The 21,794-nt window shown below is 54.0% G+C and overlaps 1 protein-coding gene across 4 annotated transcripts in view; it reads left to right on the forward strand.

Moving 5' to 3' along the window:
• SDK1 (sidekick cell adhesion molecule 1) overlaps positions 1-21,794 on the forward strand; it is a 961,868-nt gene that overhangs the window by 831,983 nt on the left and 108,091 nt on the right. For all 4 annotated transcript variants that reach the window (XM_054687368.2, XM_518946.7, XM_054687367.2 and 1 more), the window contains exons 29-31: positions 5,588-5,782; positions 9,574-9,775; positions 19,125-19,228. In XM_054687368.2, coding sequence (XP_054543343.2) covers positions 5,588-5,782; positions 9,574-9,775; positions 19,125-19,228 — 501 coding nt within the window. The remainder of the gene's footprint in view (positions 1-5,587; positions 5,783-9,573; positions 9,776-19,124; positions 19,229-21,794) is intronic.

Here is a 21,794-nt window from a genome sequence, read left to right on the forward strand (position 1 = left end):
TTCCTGCCAGGCCCACACTCTGGAAGTGTGACCTCCAGAGTGCCTTGTCCCCCTGTCACCACCTCCCCAGGAGCACACAGGTTCCCTTCTTTGTGCTCCGGCTGCTGCAGACAGTGGCGCTGCTCCTGCGGGCCGTCTCTGCCGCCCCGCTCCACCGCAGCCTGCACCTCACAGGCTGCTCGTCCCCCTCTCAGATCTGGTGGCTTTGCCTCTGGCCCCCACTGCATAGCGCTCTCCCTGGGCCCACCTCAGCTGACCTCTTTCCTGATGCTACTCCCCAAGGCTCTTCCCGAGGACTCTCTTTCTTTGGCACTTTCTGGAACAATTCAGCCTCCCCAGATGGGAGCCCTCACATGCTGGAGGCGTGGCTCTGGAGCTGGGCCCAGGTGGGACCCCCGGCCCCACGATGAGGGGCTGTTTCTAGATGTTTTGCAGTTTCCCCCACTCTGTGACGGTCACCTTCAGAATATCCTGCTGAGTGACTCTCTCTGAATTGTTTTCTGTTTTTTTCTCCCTTTTCTTTAATCATCAGAATCCCATCATACTGCAGCAGGAGGGCGCTGAGGCCAACAGCAGGGTATCCTGGGAAGAGCTGGAGCTCGATGCCGAGGGACCCCAGCCCTGCCCTGTTTACTGTGTGCTCGTGGGCACCCAGCCCCTCCTTGCCTGCAAATGTGAAATGGAAGCAGGAATATCTGCCTGGGGAATGTTATGAGGTCTTAATATGGTAGCTATGCAGTGCCTGGAATATAGAGGCCCCTAATAAGCTGTGTCTCCATTTTAAAAAATGATTAATAGAGGCCGGACACAGTGGCTCACACCTGCAATCCCAGCACTTTGAGAGGCTGAGGCAGAAGGATTGCTTGAGCCCAGGAGTTCAAGACCAGCCTGTGCAACATAGTGAGACCCCATCTCTATTTTAAATTTTTAAAAAAATGATTAATAGCAAGAGATGAGAATTGAGAGTCAGGCAGAGATTAGAACTTGCCTGAGGGCTGGGTCAGGAGCCAGGTCTCCCGGCTGCCTGCTGTCTAGTCAGGAGCTTCTGAGAGAGAGGGAAGGACCACACACGAAAAACAATCCACAAACCCGAGGCAGTGTATCCTCCAAGGCAGGTGAGGTGAGGCCCACGTGAGGCAGTGAAGGGGCAAGTGCATAACCACATGATGGAAGCCTGTGTAGTCTGCGGCATGGCCAAAGGCAGGGCTCACCTTGGAGGACAGAAGAGTCAGGTGGGGCCATTGATAGAAAGGAGGGTCTGTAAGCAAACCTCAGACAGCTTGGCAGGAAGAAACCGGTTCCCACATAATCCCCAAATCCTGTGATCCACAAGGAGTGCCTTTGAACAACATCTTCATTTCATCTCAGGATTATTACCTCTAGCAATGGAATAATCTGGGCAGAGATAAAACATGGTGAAACAGTAAAGATTAAACAATAATGAAAACACGTCTGTAACCATGCCCTGCTCCTGAAAGTAAATAATACCTCATTAATTCAGACATAGTCACTGAAAGGCAATTTGGATTTTGAGCGAGAAGTCTTAATCACACACAACTCTCCAACATATTAAGTAACAAATCAAGAGAACTCAGGTAGGCTGGTGGGATCCATAGGAAAGGCACATTCCGGGCCATCGGGGATGCTGGGTAAGGCCCTCGTTAGTCGTCTATCGGGGCCAGGCCTCCAAGCATCTTCCACGCAGGGCTTTCTCTTTCTCTTTTAGGGATAGGCATGTTTTTGTTGTTGTTTTTGAGACAGAGTCTTGCTCAGTCACCCAGGCTGGAGTGCAGTGGCGTGATCTTGGCTCACTGCAACCTCCGCCTCCCGGGTTCAAGTGATTCTCCTGCCTCAGCCTCCCGAGCAGTTGGCATTACAGGCACCTGCCACCACGCCTGGCTAATTTTTGTATTTTTAGTAGAGGCGGGGTTTCACCATCTTGGCCAGGGTGGTCTTGAACTCCTGACCTTTTGATCCACCTGCCTCGGCCTCCCAAAGTGCTGGGATCATAGGTGTGAGCCACTGCGCCCGGCCGGGATAGGCATGTTTTTTCACACGGTGAAGAAGAAATCTCTTTAGCCACTGTGCAAAATCAGTGAGGTGATCCCACCTCGACAGTATGGAGGGAGCATGCTGAACCCTATGCATACATACATGAGTCTGTTTTTAATGCAAACTTGATTTCTGCTGCTTTAGGGAAAGATTCGTATCTCTTCATCTCTAGGAACGATATTCAAATGCCTGAACTTAACACCGGGCTACACATCATTCTTGATGGTTTTGGTTTTGTGTTTTTATTTTTTGTTTTGTTTTCTGTTTTTGCTGGAGACAGTCTTGCTCTGTCACCCAGGCTGGAGTGCAGTGACGCGATCTCGGCTCACTGCAAACTGCGCATCCCAGGTTCAAGCGATTCTCCTGCCTCAGCCTCCTGAGTAGCTGAGATTACAAGCACCCACCACCATGCCTAGCTAATTTTTGTATTTTTAGTAGAGACAGGGTTTCACCATGTTGGCCAGGCTGGTCTCAAAGTCTTGACCTCAAGTCATCCACCCTCCTTGGCCTCCCAAAATGCTGGGATTACAGGCATGAGCCACTGTGCCCGGCTGCTTTGCACTCTTTACCTGGCACAGTTGCATGGTTTTTGAGCCACGTGAATATTACACATCTCAAGAAATCATAACAATATTGAATGTCTTTAGACAAAAGGCAGCTTAAGCCTAGAAGGTCTCCAAGATGAACATTGATTCTGTGGCCAGAGATGCTTTTTCCAGGCAGAACACAGCCGCCCAGAGACCTCAGAATTAGGGTCATTCTCCCATTCCCGAGGAAGCAGGACACTTTTGGGGAATTTACATTTCAAGGGCGAACTCCGGCCCAGGGAGTCCTGCTCTGTGGCCCGCTCAATGCTGAGCACACGCCGTAGGTAGTTAACTCAATCAGGCATTGCAAAGTTGGGGGTGTCACTCCTCAGGGCCGGGCTGGGGGCTTGGCCATGTCTGTTCTGGGCCCCTGTGCTGCCTCCGGTGGGCATTCACCACCCTGTCCTGGAGCTGCAGGGGCCTGAGGCGCCACGCCCGCATCAGTGCCTGTGGACAGGTCCGGGGAATAAGGTTCCATGGAGGCTGTGAGGAATGATAACTCTGTGGTCATACCGGCCACCACAGGGTGAGGAACTGCTAGGGAAGGGGTCCTGCCAGCTGGAGGAGGGAGGAGAAGTCGTGACTGCAATTGTTTTATAATAATATTAAAGCCAGGAGCAACCAGGCATGGCTGTGCCAGCCAGGTCATTACCACCGTGAGCCCCCAGAGCCCTCCTGGCACCCCATGAGGTGTCCTGCCATATCCTTGCACCATGTAGTCCAGCAAACTGAGGCTGGGAGAGGCTGCGTGGCTTATCCACGGTCACACAGTGAATGATTGGCAGAGCGGGATTCCAGCCCAGAGGTGCACCCCCAAAGGTGTGTCCTTCCTTTGAGAGGCCCGCTAGCTTCTATTGGAGAGGATGCTTCTGCGTGGTGGGCCCTGGGGTCCGTGGTTCCGAGCAACTGGGACCTGGCGAGGGGATGCTCTCCCTTTGCTCACAGATCGGCGTGGGTGTTTGCTTCTCCCAGGAAGAGTAGGCACCCATGGGGCTCCAGCCCGACTCTCTCGTCACTTTCTCGCTGGGGACCCCTCTTGGAGTTTCACAGCCTCGTCCTCGTCCTCGTCTCGTCTCGTATGCTTCCTGACAGGCCTGCAGCGAGGGTCTGGCATGGGAAGCGTTGCAGGGATGCAGCACGGTCCCTGGATATGCCCAGCAGTGTAGCCGCCGTGGTCACGCTCTCCTCACCATCAGGGTGCGGGGCGGCCAGGAGCCCCGAAGCCTCAGACTGAGCTTCCATTGTGTGTGCACGGCCGACTCCCTTTTCTCACTGTGCAAGGGTGGGGGAAACGGGAGGGCTGTGGGAAGAGCTGGCCCTCTCCCTACTCTCACTACACAGGGGTGTGGGGGAAGGGGAGGCGTGGGGGAAGGGGAGGCCGGGGGGAAGAGCTGGCCGCTGTCTCTAGGCTGCCCTTGGTCGGTCAGTGACTGGGAAGGAACAGGAGTCTAGCAGGGACACCCTTGCCAGAGGCCTGAGGCCAGCAGGGCCACATCCAGGAAGTCTCAGGACTCCCGGTCCCCATTGTGGGGAAGACAACCCGTCCACTGGAGGTGGGGCAGCAGCTGCGACAGCCACTCTGGGGGCCTAAGTTCAGGGTCCTGCAGACACCTGGGCCTAGAGGTGGCGGCATCATGGACAGGGCAGGGCGTGTGTCCCTGTCTGTGTGGTGGTGATGACGATGCTGGTGGTGAGCGGTGATGCCTGGGGCCTGATGTGAGGATGCACTTGAAGGCTGATCTCCGTGTAATTGTCCTCCCACCTCCCAGATGGCGGGCTGGGGAGGGGCTCGTTAAACCCTTGGATGAGCGACAAGGCGCAGGAGCTGGGAGGATGCCTGTGAGCTGGGTCGTTCATGAACCAGAGACCTGAGAGCAGGAAGAGCTGAGAGAGGGAGGGGTTCACCCGGAGCAGAGGCTGAGGGCAGGGGGCAAGCAGCGTGGGGTCGCCCGGCAGCTCCTCCCCACAGAGGGTGAGCCACCAATGCAGAGGCCACTCCACGAAGAGGCAGCACTGACGAGACCAGAGCGCGGCTCTGTTCCCCCTCTGCGTCCTCCCTTGTTTAACTCCAACAGTTGATTTTTTTGGAAGCCACAGCGCCCCATCATATCTGGTTTTAATCAGCGCAGGAGCTCAGCCGCTGGACCACACATTGTCTGTGAGCCAGGCAGGGTGCGGACTGGAGCTGCAGAGTTAACAAGGTTCCTCCAGATGCCAGCGGGGGAGGCCTGGGGCGGCCAGTGGAGAGAAGTGATCGTTAGTAAGGAACGTCTGGTCAACCCCAAGCCCCTCCCAGTGGAGGAACTTAGCAAGCCAGGAGCCCTCCCTCAACTGGGCAGCACAGGGGGATTCTGTAAGCAGAGCTGCCCTGGCGGAGCTGCTCGGGAGGGGTGGGGCCAAAGAAGGGGCCGGATGGACGTTGCTGGGGTCCCTGGAGGGAGCTGGGGGGTCAGAGGTACAGGCAGACAGGGAAGACAAAGGAGGGAAGGAGGAGTGGCAGCTGTGGAGCTGCTGTCCTGCCTGGGCAGGCCATGCTGTCATTTGCAAGAATTAAACGACTTACTAAGAGAGCGAGGGGGAGAGCTGGACTGCAGGAGGGAGGGAGAGGCAGAGACTGAGAAGCCACAGCCCTCTGGGGAGCAGGGAGGGACTGGGTCCCTGTGGCATGCTCGCCTCGTGCCCGCGTCCTAAGGAAAGATGAACCCGTGTTCACACCTTGTTCTGGTGAAGCATGGAGCAGGAAACAAGCTTCACAGGGAAATCCACGTGGGGCCCCACCATTCATCACAGCCATGAGACCACCCTTTCAGTGCACAGGCAGTGACCTCCAGAGACGGGGAAGAGACAGATGGCCTTCCAGGGGTCAGCACAGGGTGTGGGCACAGGGCTTCCCTGTGCCGTGGGTGATGACTGGCTCAGCAGCTGTCTCCCATGTCACCTGCCTGCAGGGTACCAGATTGCCTACCGCCTGGCCAGCAGCAGCCCCCACACCTTCACCACTGTGGAGGTCGGCGCCACAGTGAGGCAGTTCACAGCCACCGACCTGGCTCCGGAGTCCGCATACATCTTCAGGCTGTCCGCCAAGACGAGGCAGGGCTGGGGGGAGCCACTGGAGGCCACCGTCATCACCACCGAGAAGAGAGGTAAGACCTTGGGGGACCCGGGGGTACTGCAGACGTGGTGGGCGCCGCTTCCTCAATCAGGCCCTCTGGGGTCTGCGGGGTACCTGGGAGGCTTCGGCCTTCCCTTCGGAGAAAGAGAAGGGATGTGAGCATTTACGAAGCACCCACTGAGCCCGACATGGAGCTGGACACACTAACACACAGCATTGCATTCACACCTTCTGCCTCACACCTGCTCTCTCAGACATGTGAGCACTGCGTTCACACCTTCAGCTTCACACCTGCTCTCTCCGACACGTGAGCATTGTATTCACACCTTCTACCTCACACCTGCTCTCTCAGACATGTGAGCATTTCGTGACACACTTTCAGCCTCACACCTGCTCTCTCAGACATGTGAGCATTGCATAACACACTTTCAGCCTCACACCTGCTCTCTCAGACACGTGAGCATTGCATTCACACCTTCAGCCTCACACCTGCTCTCTCAGACATGTGAGCACTGCGTTCACACCTTCAGCCTCACACCTGCTCTCTCAGACACGTGAGCATTGCATTCACACCTTCTGCCTCACACCTGCTCTCTCAGACACGTGAGCATTGCATGACACACTTTCAGCCTCACACCTGCTCTCTCAGACACGTGAGCATTGCATTCACACCTTCTGCCTCACACCTGCTCTCTCAGACACGTGAGCATTGCATTCACACCTTCTGCCTCACACCTGCTCTCTCAGACACGTGAGCATTGCATGACACACTTTCAGCCTCACACCTGCTCTCTCAGACACGTGAGCATTGCATTCACACCTTCTGCCGCACACCTGCTCTCTCAGACACGTGAGCATTGCATTCACACCTTCTGCCTCACACCTGCTCTCTCAGACATGTGAGCATTGCATTCACACCTTCTGCCTCACACCTGCTCTCTCAGACATGTGAGCATTGCATTCACACCTTCTGCCTCACACCTGCTCTCTCAGACACGTGAGCATTGCATGACACACTTTCAGCCTCACACCTGCTCTCTCAGACACCTGAGCATTGCATTCACACCTTCAGCCTCACACCTGCTCTCTTAGATATGTGAGACGGTCTCAGGTTTAAAGAGAGCAACATTGCTCGCAGAGGCTGAGTACCTGGGGCAAGGCTGCAGAGTCACCACATTTGAGGTTGAGCTGCCCGAAAGCAGCCCCCAGTCTCTGATGTTAAACCCACGTCCTCTGTGGAGCAAGTGCTCAGTAAGTAAGTTTTCCAAATAACTGCCTTCCCAATGAGAACTGTCGGGTGAGCAGGGCTCTGCTCCACGCACGGAGACAGGTGCTCCGTGCACTGCACTTGGCCTATCCTTCCTGCAGCCCACGGAGTAGCATGGCGTTAGCTCTGATTTTTACCAAAGAAGAGACAGAGGAAACTGAGAGAGTTTTATTAATTTGCCCAGACACACAACTGCAGAGCTGAGATTTGGACTCACCTCTGACACCATGAGGCCAACTCTTCCCATGAAAGTCTATAGTGGGCGCCCTTCTCAGTGGGCTCCGCGCATGTCCTCGGGCCTTGCAGCGCCCAGGGTTGGTGCCACAGGACCCTCACCTCAGCAGCCCCAGCTCCCACTCCAGGTCCTGACGTCATGGCCAGACCCAGGGACCCTGTGGGAATGAGGACGGGAGGGAGCTTGCAGGCACCACTGCAGGGATACTTGGAGCACACAGTTCTGGCCATGCTCCTATTTTTGTTTTTTTATTTTTGAAACAAGTCTTGCTCTGTCGCCCAGGCTGGAGTGCAGTTATGTAATCATAGGTCACCGCACCCTGGAATGCCTGGGCTCAAGCAATGCTCCCACCTCAGCCTCCCCAGTAGCGGGGACTACAGGCACACACCACCCACCTAATTATGTTCTGAAGAGACAGAGTCTTGCTATGATACCCATCTTGGCCGCCCAAAGTGCTGGGGTTACAGGCATGAGCCACTGTGCCCAGCTAATATTTTAATTTTTGTAGAGATGGGGGTCTTACTACGTTGCCCAGGCTGGTCTCCAGCTCCTGGTCTCAAGCGATCCTCCTGCCTCAGCATCCCAAAGCTCTGGGATTGCAGGTGTGAGCCCCTGCCTTTGGTTCTCCCATAGCATTCAGTGAAAGCACATCCCCTCCGTGACCATTACCACTATCATTATTATTGTTATTAGCTGGAGGGATGGAAGCCCTCAGTCGCCACAGACACCCAAGGTGCTTCTGCAATGTAAAGCACATGGAAGGGATGCCCTGTGAAAGGAGCCCCCCATTCCCCTGCTGCCACCCTGGGTATCAGCACTCAGGGCTGTCGGCTTCTCAGGAAGATGGTAATGGCTCCCAAGCAAACGTTTTTACTTCATTCTCTAATGTATTCGTGTGGTTTTATGGTTCATTTATCTTAAACATTGACTGTGCCCCTCCCACGAGCCAGGCACGTGTGCAGGTGCATCACAGACCCGTAGGGTCTCACAGCAGGTCCTCTTATTTCCCTGTGTCCCGCCCCGCAGCCCCGCCCCACAGCCCCGCCCCACACTATGCCACCTGATTATCCGGACCAGAGATTTCGGAGATTTTCCATTGGGGCCCCCATCCTCCATCCTCGTGGCTCAGGGAGAGGGAGTCCAAGAGACTTGCTAGTTACCACTAAGTCCAAGAGAGCCTTTGAAATGGGATACGCTGGGCCACCTCCCCTCCGGAGACCAGCTGAAATCACAACGGCCGGAATGTGCGCTTACGGAGGCAAGTGCTGATGAAGTGAGACGGGAACCCTCCTCCCACACCCGCCACTGCGGGCCGACAATCAATTGCCGCTTTACACACGCCACGCATTCTAATCAGAATCAATAATCTTCATGATAAACAATTAAACAATTATTCCTCCCGCCGCAGAACTTCTCTGCTGAAATCGATGGGGTGCAGAGGCACAGCAGCGGCAGACGATGGGCACTCCAGGCCGGGCCTGGCCCCAGGCAGCCCGCGTCCCCCATCCAAGCTACTGCACACACCAGAGGCAGTGACAGCCCAGAGGTGCCCTCACCTACAGCAGCACTGAGTAGATGCCGTAGATGCTTTAGGCCCTGGGTGACTGCGAGAAGGAGGAAATTCAGCGTTAAAGGTGGACTGAGCACAACATCAGAAAAAGAGAGACCAAAGGGACCACAGGGCTTGGAACAGCCCCCAAGACCCTGCGACCCCAGCTGTCATCACAGACACAGTGCCTGGTGGTCTGGCAGCCCAGGGACTCCTGTGTGGCTTTGTTCCTGTCTGTTGGTCTCTATGAGTAGTGCATCCGAAGTCAGCCTCAAGATAGCTGCTCAGCTGGGTGTAGTGGCTCACCCCTGTAATCCCAGCTCTTTGGGAGGCCGAGGCAGGCGGATCACGAGGTCAAGAGATCAGGACCATCCTGGCCAACATGGTGAAACCCTGTCTCTACTAAAAATACAAAAATTAGCTGGGCGTGGTGGTGCACACCTGTAGTCCCAGCTACTCAGGAAGCTGAGGCAGGAGAATCCCTTGAACCCAGGAGACAGAGGTTGCAGTGAGCTGAGATCACGCCACTGCACTCCAACCTGGTGACAGAGTGAGACTCTGTCTCAAAAACAAAACAAAACAAAACAAAACAAAAAACAGAGCCTCTCATCTCCCTGACCCAAGGAAGGGACTGGCTTCAGACTGTCCAAGGCATGCAGGCAGCTCTCATGGGCAAGCAGTCAGCCCTGTACAGCAGCCTAGCCTCCTGGGGATCCTCCTTGGGAAGGGCAGCCTCTCACATGTCCCTGGTCTGTCCTCATTTGGTTGCAGAGCGGCCGGCACCCCCCAGAGAGCTCCTGGTGCCCCAGGCGGAAGTGACCGCACGCAGCCTCCGGCTCCAGTGGGTCCCGGGCAGCGACGGGGCCTCCCCCATCCGGTACTTCACCGTGCAGGTGCGAGAGCTGCCTCGGGGTGAGTGGCAGACCTACTCCTCGTCCATCAGCCACGAGGCCACTGCGTGCGTCGTTGACAGGTACCGAGAGAGCAGGAGCACCTCCCCGGGGAACGGGGCCCTGGCCGCCTCCAGCCAGCTCCTGTCCAGATAGTGGGGAGGCTGTGTGGGCCAAGCAGGTGCACCCCTGAGAGCACAGGCCCCCTTTCTTTTTGACACTCCCCATGCTGGGAATCCCAGAACTCCTGGCTCCTGGAGCTACTTCCAAGGGCCCACCCCCAGCCGCTTCCCGGAGTCTGCTCTTCCAGGTGTGCAGGGCTGGTTTGGTCACCCCAGGACCCAGGGATTGGCGAGGCAGGGGTGATGGGGGGCAGGCTGGACATGTGGGCTGGAGTCCTAGCCCCTCCCAAGGCTGGCAAGGGGGAGGGGACCATGTGGAGGAGGGCTGGGCTGGCCTCGGGTGTCCAGGGCTGGAGGGACGTTGCGTCCCCTTGCGTTCTCGAAAGCAGCAGGGAGATGGATGGCACCGCGAGTACTGTGCTTCCTTAGTGATGGCTGGGGAAGATGGGAGGGCATGCCTAGGACACGACTAGAATCCGTCCACTCAGTTGTTTACTGGACCTCTGGGCTCAGCATGGGTGAGGGTTGCATTGACAATAGCAGTGGCGTTCTGTGGGTCCCCCAGGGTCCTCACAACTGCGGTTTACAGACCCACCCACTCTTTACAGACAAGGAAACTGCCACAGTCACACAGATGGGCATCCCAGGGCTTAGAAGCCACCCCAGGAGTCCACACCTTCACCACATGCCCTGCCCGGGCCCTCCTGGGGCCTGTCGGGTTTGCAGGCCCTGCCTGGGCAGGGCCACCCGGGACACCTGCCTTGTGCTTCTCATCGGCCCAGAGTTTGGTCACTTGTTACTGAGCTCACACTCCAGGCTGTGGAGCGGGGGTCTTGGAGTGAGTCCCTCCATGTCGCAGGGCTCTGGAGCCTGCACCAATGACTAAGAGGGTAGAGGGGCCAAGACGGTTGTCTCCAGGCTGGCCGAGCTTCCTCTGTCTCTCAGATGGTTACATAGGTCAGCTCTGCATCCCTACAGTCACCCAGTAAGGGGAGACCATGATCCCACTCTACAGAGGAAGGCCAAGGCCAGAAAAGTCGGTCATTTGCTCATATCCCCCACCCAGCCTCCGTGGCGCCCAGCCTTCCTCGTCTTCAAGGCTGCCCATCTCAGCCCTGCCTGACTGAAACTGAATGTAGGGAGGGAGGCAGGTCCCAGGTGAAGCCCCTGGCAGCTCCTCAGAACACCACCCTGGCCCCGCTCTGCCCTGGGGGCAAAGTTCAGGCTTTGGAGTGAGGGCTGATTGGAGTGTGGGTGTCACTGGTCCTAGATGTGACAACAGGGGGTTTCAAAGAGAAGAGAAACCTCCAAAACCCCCATCCCTGGCTTGAGGACCAGGCCCATGACAGAGGCGAAGCACTTGCCCGGGAAGGGGTGGCCGACCGGGCGTCTCGGTACAGAGCTGTGAAGCTGGAACTGTGCAGGCTCAGCCTGGCTTCTGCCACTTGCCGTTGAGTGATCTGGGGCAAGTGACGGGCTCTCAGGTGTCTCCAGCTCCCTGGCCTTTGAGTTGCGAGGCTTGGAGGTGATAAGGCCCTTTGGATGGTCATGGCCATGGATGCCAGTATCGCCTTTGCCACCCCCACACAGTGTCCCCAGGAGGCACAGCTGGGTGTCAAATGCAAATCCTGACCAGAGTCCCTGAGCAGTCCAAGGAGGGTCACACGGACCATCGGGAACCCATGCTGCGGCTCCCAGGCCCCCATTGCAGACCACAGACCAGCAAGGAAGCCAGCGGCCCAGTGCACAGCTCCAGCTCTCTGTGGCCCCAGAGGACGCACCCTGGCACAGTCACCCTCTGCAGTCTCATGGTCCAAGCAGCCCTCTGCTCTTCTGAAAATCGAGGTGGAATGGTCCCTGCGCACAGGGTTTCTTTCCAGCAGGGCCAGAGCCATTGCCTGGCCTCCCCTCTTACAGGGCACAACATCTGGTGAGGTCCGTATGCTGGCGGGTTGGAATTTAGAAAAGCTGTTCCGTCCCCACAACTGTGGTTATGCCCCTCATGTTAGGAAAACGAGGCTGCAGCAGCTCCGGCTTGATGTCCCCTCTGAGGTGTTTTCCCTGGTGATCTAGTCACTCAGCTTCCAGACAGTTAAAGCTCTGACAGGACTTCACCACCACCGCCGCCATCCTCATCGCCATCATCATTTCCGGAATCCCCTCATCCTGTCCAGCACCTGTCATTTTCAACACCACTTCCGTGTGTCATTTCATACGATCTTTGTAACAACCATGTGGACATACAGCCCAGACTTCTCACTCTTCCCAATTTACACACGCAGACATTGAGGCAGAGATATCTTAAGTAACGCATATGCGGGTACCTCGACGTCTCTAAACGGAAGGGATATTTCCTGAGGTTTTTGTAGTTGTCACATTCCATGAGCCAGAGGTCAAGGCTCCATAGACACAGTCCACGTCCTACAGTTAATTTACAAGGGTCTGCGACATCCAAAAACCCAGTGCGTGTGCATCTGAACACCAAACTTTCCACAGTCAGTCTCCCCTTAGTAGCTGCGTGGCCTTGGAAAAGTCCAACTCTTGGCTGCCTGCTAGGACTCTGTCTTCTCATCTGTGAAAGGCAGGGCTGGAGCGGGGATCCTGCTGTTCCCTCCAGCTCTGTGAGTTCAAGGTTTGCCTCCTTGCTGACCGCCAGCGAACTGGCAGCCAAGAAATAAGGCGATCGGAAGAATCAGACTGTCCGCCAGGTTCCTGCCAGCATCTCACTGTGCCCTTTGAGCTACAGCAACAGAACTCAAGAGGCACAGCTCTCTCCCCTCCAGAGGAAGGCACTCCTAGTGGCAGATACCATCCTCCCAGAGCCCTGGAATTCTCCTGGCACAGCCCCGAGAGTCAGGGGAGTATGGCCAGGTGCGCCCAGCCTGACTTAATAAAGTACACAGGATGCTTAGCTTAATTGGCAGTGTGCTCACATATATAAATAACCTCACCCTTTGTGTAACCATCTAAAAGAAGGAAAAAAAATATCCAGCCACTATTCCTGAAGGCTTCTGAAACCAAACAGACTAATTGTGTGCCCGGGACTTCATGCTGGAAAGGAGAGGTCCATGTTTCAGGACAGACAGTTTAATTTGGTATGGGAGAGACCAATGTCAATTTCCTAATGGGCCAGAACTAGGACAGATGCTTCCTCTGCCTATCAGTAGAGAACATGTCACAGGAGAATCCCAGGAAAGTGATATTTTGTACACTGCCACAGTATAATCTCCCTTCCTGTTTAATAATCCTGACAGCTGCATTTTACTTTCACCAGTTGTGTGACATCTGCCAGTATCCAGAAAACATTAAGAGTTTAACTGTCTCAATTTGGTGACTGTGACTACGTCCAGGGAATATGGGTCGAGACCCCCAGGGAGAGGGGTTGGGTCTGAGACGTGTTCAGGTGTTGCCAGTGTCTGGTTGGTGGTTGAAGTTGTGAGATGGGGTAGCCACCCACAGAAATGCAGTAGAGAGGAAGAAGGGAAGGGCTCTGAGCCCAGTGTGACTTGGAGGTTCTGGATGTCACTTTAGGACAGAGCAGTGGCTGTGCGGGCTCAGCGGGTGGCTGTGCATCTGGCTGTGATGGGCTCAGCTCCTCCTCTGAGCTCTGTCGTGGGATAGGTGCAGGGGGTCCAAACAGAAGACAGAAAGGCGCAGAGGGAATGAGCATGGAAAACAGCAGGGATTCAACGAATGTCAGCACCACGGCCCTAGCTCCATTCTACTGATTTCTTTTTTTTTCTTTTTCCGTATAATGTAATTTTTTAAAAATATCATTATTTAAGGATCAGATGAGCTGGGCATGGTGGCTCATGCCTGTAATCCCAGCACTTTGGGAGGCCGAGGCGGGTGGATCACCTGAGGTCAGGAGTTCGAGCCCAGCCTGGCCGATATGGTGAAACCGTGTCTCTACTAAAAATGTAAAAATTAGCCAGGCATGGTGGCATGCGCCTGTAATCCCAGCTACTCAGGAGGTTGAGGCAGGAGAATTGCTTGAACCTGAGCGGCGGAGATTGCAGTGAGCTGAGATCATACCACTTAACTCCAGCCTGGGCAACAGAGTGAGACTCCATCTCAAAAGAAAAAAGAATCAGATGAACTTGACCAAGGATATGATACATGAGCTTGATATTCTTTGTGATACAATAGTGAGGTCTAAGTGTTTGTGTTTGTTTGGTTGGTTGTTTTGTTTTTGTCTGTCACCCGGGCTGGAGTGCAGTAGCTCCGTCATCATTCACTGCAGCCTTCAACTCCCAGGCTCAAGATACCCTCCTGTCTCAGCCTCCCGGGTAGCTAAGACTACAGGCATATGCTATCATGCCTGGCTAATGTTTAAATTTTTTTTTTTTAGAAATAGGGTCTCACTATGTTGCCCAGGCTGGTCTCAAACTCCTGGCCTCAAGTGATCCTCTCACCTCAGCCTCCCAAAGTACTGGGATTACAGGCATGAGCTAACATGCCCGGCCAATAGTGAATTCTTAAGAAACATTTTTAGTGCCTTCCAGAGAAGTAAATAAAGACAGCAGTGAATCGCTTTAAAAAGATGCTCAGCACTCATCCATTTTATAATAGAACCAAAATGAATGAATGGAGCTCCTCCTATTTAAATGACTCTGCATTTAGCTCTGAGGCAGGAACATGGAGCTTAAGCTATGCCCTTCCCCGACGCCCATTCCAGAACACTTTGGCTGTGGAGGTCAAGTTTGTGTATGTGATTAGCCGTCCGAGGCAGTACGAGTACAAACTGGCTTTCTAAATATATCGGTTATTGATTTGGGGTAGCAAGAGTTCTGATAGGAAGTTCAGATAGTGAGGGTCCTGTATTATCCAAATTATTTATTTCCTGAGTTTGGGATGATTAGAAAAAAGAGATTAGATGGCAGATGTTATCTCAGAAATATCCCTAAATCTATCCAGCTTCTGAGTTTGTATGTGGAGGTTTGGGAGGTGAGGCATGTGGAATGAGCAAAGGCCTGGGGAGGCACCAGGCAGCATCAGTGGCTTCCTGGGGACAAGTGAGGGCTCCGGGGTGGGGGAGCCAGAGAAAGCTTTCTGGCTTCCTGAGAAGACAGGAAAGAGCACATCACATTTATTCATTGCCTGCTGTGTGCCACGATCCTCCCGACTCCATGAGGATGGGTGATGCGATGTCATTTTCACGACAGCCCTGGAAGCCCCGGTGCTGCTATCTCCATGTCCATGCCGAATACAGCGAGGCTCTGAGACACTGACTTGCTCCAGTGAGTAGTGGCAGAGCCAGCATTGGAATTCTGCTTAGCCCACTGCAAAGCAGAGGTTTGGGCTGGCTTGGAAGTGTGAACAGAGTGCAGAATTGGGAGGAGTTAGAAGGGTTACAGGAGGGTGTTCTTGCATCCTGCGTGCATTTGTCCCTTCATCATGGAGTCACCAAAATCCATGCTCTGCCACAGGAGGGAGCATGGCAGGAGCAACGGGGGTAGGGGACTTGAGGATCAAACATTTGGCCTAGGAGGTAGACCAGTCATCCACAGGAGCAGCGCTGCAGGGAGGTGAGGCAGGTTGGGGTGAGTGCACAGAGGATGCTACCATCTCTAGTACTGCAGAGCCAGGAGAGGGGTTGATAGCACTGCCCTCTGCCTGTCTCATTTGGGCAGTAGGGCTGCTGCTCCCATCGGCTGCCTGCCGGAGCTGCTTTCTGCCTGGTTTCGGGGCCACTGGCGTGGCTTCCGCCGAGAGGGTTAACTCCCCCAGATCTGCATTTAGTGTTCCCTGCAGCTCACAGAGACACTTAATCAATCCTTGTTGAATGAAGTGAGTCCGGCAAAACACAGGCCTCACGCTAAGAACCCTGCTCTCTGTCCTCCTTTGCACCCAAACCCATTTGTCTGGGAGCCAGGCTGATTTGTCCAGCCACCTGACATGCACTTATGGCACACCACGTGTGCCCGGCTCAGTGCCAGACCCAGGCAGGACAGTGGAGAAAGAGGGGTTTCAAGGAGCTTGCAGTGTGGCTGCAAACCCCCAAATCATAGCAAAGCGTGAAGTACTAAACAGTGGAGTGCTGAGTATAATTATAGTTCAATGCCAGAGGCCAGTGAGAAAACAAATACATCAATAAGTAAGCATAATCGCAAATAAATAAATAAGTAAACAAATCATTTCTGCAACACCTACTGTGTGCCAGATACAACGCTGGTATTTACGTGTCCTCATAGGCAACCCCCCACCCCAGCCTGAGAAACTTCGCAGATGGGGAATAGCATCCTTATTCAATCCTTCCACCCATAGATCTGAGCACCTCCTGGGTGTTCTTGGCTCTTGGGGTACAGCAGGAAAGGAGGCCGACTCGGTCCCTGTCCTTGTGGATGTTGAGTCTTGTAAAGACAGACAGTCATCAAGGAAATGTCACCCATCATGATGCAGAAGATGAAGGGAAGGAACAGGGCACGGGGGACAGCAGGCAGGGCCATCTGAGCGGATACTTGCAGATCCATAGGAACAGCTGATCCTTAGCAAGCGTGCCCCACACCACACACCTGACTCTGCTGAGGGTCTCACCTGAGTTTAAGCCTCACCTCAGTTTCACCATGCCTGTGCTATTAGCCCAGATAAGGAAACTGAGGCAAAGTATGCTGTCCAAGGTTACCTGGGAGGTAGAAGCCAGGCAGTTTGACTTTGGGGTCCACATTCCTGATGCCCACTCTGCTGCCTCCTGGTACAGGAGCCAGTGGGGCTATGGTGGGTGGCGCAGGGGGATGAGGCAGGGAGGTCGTGGGAGAAAACACGTGGTTATCACCCAGATGAGACAAAGTAACTCCTAGGATGCTAGGAACAGAGGGGAAATTGTTTGTTTTAACTTAGCAAAGGCTATCTACCAGAACTCTGGAGCAAAGGTCATTTTTATGGTCGGACTTCAGAATCATCTCCATTAAAGCTGGGACCAAGTCCAGCTGCCTCCTGTGGCTGTTTTTCCAGTTGTGGACGCTGAGTGCAGAGGGGCTGAGATGTGCCTGCAGTCAGGGACTGGGAGGTAGCAAGACCAGACCAGGTTCTGGAGGGCTGCAGTGGAAAAGCAGGCCTTGAGGTGTGAGCTGGTAGAGAAACAGTGTCACCTGGTCTTAAGCTGGACGGGGCCCTGAAAGCAGGAATAGAATCTGATCATGGTTTCCAAAAATGGTTATCAGTTTTCTAAAAAGCAGAATCCTTCCTTTAAACCAAATATGACCCAGGCCGAATGCATAAACCTGATGGGCATGGAGCTCTTGTTGGCTGATGGGGGCTGTATGGGGCTCTGGACTTCAGAGGCTTCAGAGTCCTGGGGGTCCACAGGGCTCCGTTTGAAAGCCACTGGTTTACAGATTCCACTGGGAGTGAGGACAGAAGACTGGTTTTCAGGTGATGAGGGCTTCGGTTTAGAGTGATAGTTGAGACTTTTAGCCATGGGTAACAGAGGTTAAGAGTCCTGAGGCACCCCGAGTTTTCTGGTCTGGAAACTGAGGAGGATGGAGCCCTCATCTATGAAGAGCCGCTGCCCGCCAGGGAGGAGAACAGAGCAGTTTCCTCACTTGCTCATTCGGAAGTCGAATGAAGGGTATCTGAGAGGAACCAGCCAGTGACTGGGTTGCAGGGCGGGTCCCTGACCGGCTGGGGCTTCACCAAGATCCCAGCATTGTCTGCACGGAAGAGTTTGGCTGAAGTCTTCATCTCAGGCATGGCATGGGGCTTGGCACAGGAGACCCATTGCATGTGGAATAGCTGGACGGACGGACGGAAGGAAGGAAGGAAGAATGATGGAGGGGAAGGAAGAAAGGGAAGGGAAAAGGAAGGAGGGAAGGGAGGTGGAAGGGAGAGAAGGAAGGAGAGAAGGGAAGAAGGAAGGAAAGTGGGAAGGGAGGAAGAAGGGAGAGAAAGAAGGAATGAGGGGATGGAGGAATGAAGAAAAGAAGGGAAGGAAGGAGGGAAGGGAAAAGGAGGGAGGGAAGGGAGGCAAGAGAAAAGGAGGGAAGGGAGGTGGAAGGGAGAGAAGGAAGGAGGGAAGGAGGGCAAGAGAAAAGGAGGGAAGGGAGGGGGAAGGGAGAGAAGGAAGGAGGGAAGGGAAAAGGAGGGAAGGGAGGTGGAAGGGAGAGAAGGAAGGAGGGAAGGGAGGTGGAAGGGAGAGAAGGAAGGAAGGAAGGAGGGCAAGAGAAAAGGAGGGAAGGGAGGGGGAAGGGAGAGAAGGAAGGAGGGAAGGGAAAAGGAGGGAAGGGAGGTGGAAGGGAGAGAAGGAAGGAAGGAAGGAGGGCAAGAGAAAAGGAGGGAAGGGAGGGGGAAGGGAGAGAAGGAAGGAGGGAAGGGAAGAAGGAAGGAAGGAAAGCAGGAAGGGAGGAAGAGGGGAGAGAAGGCAGCGGGGGGGGAGGGAGGGAGGAAGAAAGGGAGGAAGGAAGGTGGGTGGGCAGATGGAAGCAGGCCTGAAGTGCTAACAACAGAAGGCACCTCAGGGAAACATTAGTCCCGTTAAAATCTCCATCGACGGGCTGGGGGCATTTTTCACTTGGATGCTTGACAGGGATGTGGTCTTTTGTAAAGTGACATGTGAATATTGCCATTTACTAGTCTTGTAGCAGTGGGCCTCAGTTTTATCATCCTTGAAATGGGAATAATGATGCCTCCTCTCCCAGAGCTCGTGTGAGTTCAAAGGGGTTGCACTTGCCAAGCGCCTGGCACCGTGTCAGCCCCAGTGAATGGTAGGGATGCGGGGCTGGTGGGTCTCTGCCTGCAGCCGGCCAGGAAGTGGACCTTAGAGAATGCTGCAAGGCTGGGTCTGGCCCAGTAAAGAGCTCCAGGAGGACGGAGCGTGAGAATCAGGCAGGAACTCATTTTATACTCCGGATCAGCACAAGGGCCCGGGGAATTAGCTCTTCCTGAGGAATTCTCTGGATCCCTTGGAGAGCAGTGATGTGCCGACTAGAGTGCAGGGGTGGCTCCAGTGAGGGGTTGGCACTGCCTCCCCGAGGAGCCCCGAGCAGAATCTTCCCCCTGGCCAGGACGCCCTGCACTCCCTGCCCTCTGTGCAGCTCCTTTCTCCCTGAGGATTTCGACCGTCCAGGTGTTCAAAGGCTTCTCCCAGGACAGGTCCAGGGTCCCCTTCAAGCCTCTGCTCATTGCACCTAGGAAGTGATTGGGTCCGACCCAAGAACAGCCTCCTTGCTAAGCTGTCTCGGGCCCACACAGGAGCCCAGAGCTCTCAGGGCAGGGGAGGGATTTGCCCCTCTTCCCAGGGCTTCACCAGGAATGCCTGAGGGCAGGACAGGGTGGCAGGGCCCCGGCAGTCACGGTCTCTTCCACATTGCAGACTGAGGCCCTTCACCTCCTACAAGCTGCGCCTGAAAGCCACCAACGACATTGGGGACAGTGACTTCAGTTCAGAGACAGAGGCGGTGACCACGCTGCAGGATGGTGAGCAACCCGGGGCCCAGACAGCGTTCCTGGCCGCTGCCCCTGGAGCCCGAGATACTTAGGCCACACTTTCGTCTTGAGCCAGAAAGGGGTCACCAGGGAGTGGTGGCAAGCAGTAGAATTCCATTAGTGACAGACAGCTCGGAGGGTTTCCGCACAGCCTGTGGTCATAAATCAAGGTTTCAAGGGCTTCCAAATGGAATGGAAGTTTCTTTGATTGGCTTCCAAAGCCCCTACTATCCATTAGCATCCCAGAAATTGAATAATTGATAGGGTCATTAAAAATAAATGTCAGCGGGTAGCTGGGTTTTAAGAGATTTTCCCAATTTTTGTCATTCACGAGCCACTCTTTGACAACAGCGCAGGTAAGTGATGGGAAGTGAGGTCTCCTCAGAGCTCCAGGTGGCGTTTTCAGCCACTCCGTCCTACCTCGGCGGCGGCGGGCCTGAAGATGGATTGTTATTCTGTGTGGCCCAGGCCTGTGGCGAGCCCAGGAGGCAGCTCTATCAGCCGCGTCCAGCGGTGATCACAGGACGGGTGGGATGGAAAAGAGTGGATGGTGGGTAATAGCTCAGCTCCCAGGCTGGAAACCCAGTACTTAGTTCACCCAGCAGCGTTTCATCATCATTCCCGCAACCTATCCCCAAAGCACTGTCTTTTCCATTTAACGCTCCAGTGGAAGAATTTTCCAATAAACCAATTTCCAACTGGCTCACCCTGTGACCTCACATCTCCACTTCTGCTCTCTCGATGACCTGGAAGTGTGGTTTCTCCCACATAGACCTCCCTTGTCCTCAGGGACCAGCAGAGGGTTTGAGCAAACCATTCCCAGCTTCTCAGCAACTCACAGAGGCTGTTTTGCTGCAAACCCTGCACTCCCAGCAGAGCAGAACCTGCAAGAGCCTCCGACAGGCCCCAGCTGTGCTCCCAGGAAAAGCACACTTGCCCCTGGAAAAGCACTGGGTGGCTTCTGTGGCTCCTGCCTCTCATCCAGCTCTTTTCTGAGCACAAATCCTGGGAGTTTATTGGAGCTTTGGGGAAAGCCAGTGAGAAAGAGAGGAGCCGTCCCGGGTATATGGGGTGGTCCAGGGCCTTAGTGAGCCCTGCTGGGCCCTGAGGAGCCGGGCTCAGCCCCAGGAGCTCACTGTCCAAGGGTCCCACATCCTGAGATTCAACCAACTGTGGATTGAAATGTTCAGAAAAAAAGTTAAAAATACAAATTAAAGATATACAGTGTAACAACTGTGTATTTGTTTGGAGAGTGTTATGACCTTGTACAATTTCTGGATTACTCATGAGAGCTCCTACAATTATAACATTGTAACATTGTTATGTAACAGTATTACAAATTATAACGTTGTAGGAGGACTGATGAGTAACCTAGAAATGATTTAAAGTATGCGGGAGGATGTGTGCAGGTTACACCTAGAAATGATCTAAAGTATTCAGGAGGATGTGTGCAGGTTACATGCAAATACTGCACCACTTTATTGTAGCAAACCTGGAGGCAAAAGCTACTTGTAACTGGAAAAGCCTTTCCGGTTAATCTACTTAAAGTGGGGACCAATTTCACACTAAACCACAAGGGAAAGGCTTTGCAGGAACTAAATTACAAAACAAAAACTATATAAATGCATTCATTTTAACCTTACCTTTAACACAGTTGAGGTAATGTTTGCAACTAAGCACTAAATCTTAGAATAAAGAACAAAAACCCACACAAGCTGATGTCATTGTCGTAATCTCTCTGACAGATTGTGTGAAAGCAAAGTGCAACAGCCTCCTTTGACCTCCAGGGCAGCATCCAAAAGGACCATTTTTGAAAAAAATATTCAAGGGCCTCTTCAGACTCCAGACTCCTTTCTTACCCTTTGATATTCAGATTGGGCTTTGATGCACCTATCTTGTCATCGCCTTCCCTGGGATGTGCAGTTTCTCTTTGCAATGGAGTTGCATTGTATTTGTGTTGTATTGTCTTACACTATCTAGAGATTGACAGGCACAGACTCTCTCCAGGGGTTGGGGAACCCTCGGTAAGATAGGGAGAGTCCTCTGAGTATGTGGAAGGTTTACTGATGAACAGTTTCTTTTTATAGTGATTTCTATTTCCCTGCACAACCTCACAACTCGAGGACATTGAGAACTCCCTATAATGGCACTGCTGTATCACCAGGGCTGTCAGGAAGCTGGCTAGAGGGCCCACCATTAAGCTGGAACCACAGGAGGTTAAGGGGGTTGTAGGGAGACCCATCCCTAAAACAGAACGGGGAAGGTGGAGGTGTGACTGATGCAGGCACTGCCAGGGCTGAGGAGGGGGTGTCTGGCAGGTCCAGAGGAAAATCACAGAGCCGGTGACCCCGGGACCCAATCTTGGGTTCTAAGTGGAGAGGCATCTGCTAGATGCACAAGTGTGCCTGTGGGAAGAACATTGTCATTCCGTTCAGTGAATATGGACTGGATACAGAATGCATGTCACACTTCTGCTGGGCCCCCGGGATCTTACAGCTGGGAGGCATAAGAGTTCAGCTCAATATGCCAAGACAGGACCACACAGATTTGGAGGGAG

Source organism: Pan troglodytes, chromosome 6 (genome assembly GCF_028858775.2).
Source record: "Pan troglodytes isolate AG18354 chromosome 6, NHGRI_mPanTro3-v2.0_pri, whole genome shotgun sequence".
NCBI classification, from domain to species: domain Eukaryota; kingdom Metazoa; phylum Chordata; class Mammalia; order Primates; family Hominidae; genus Pan; species Pan troglodytes.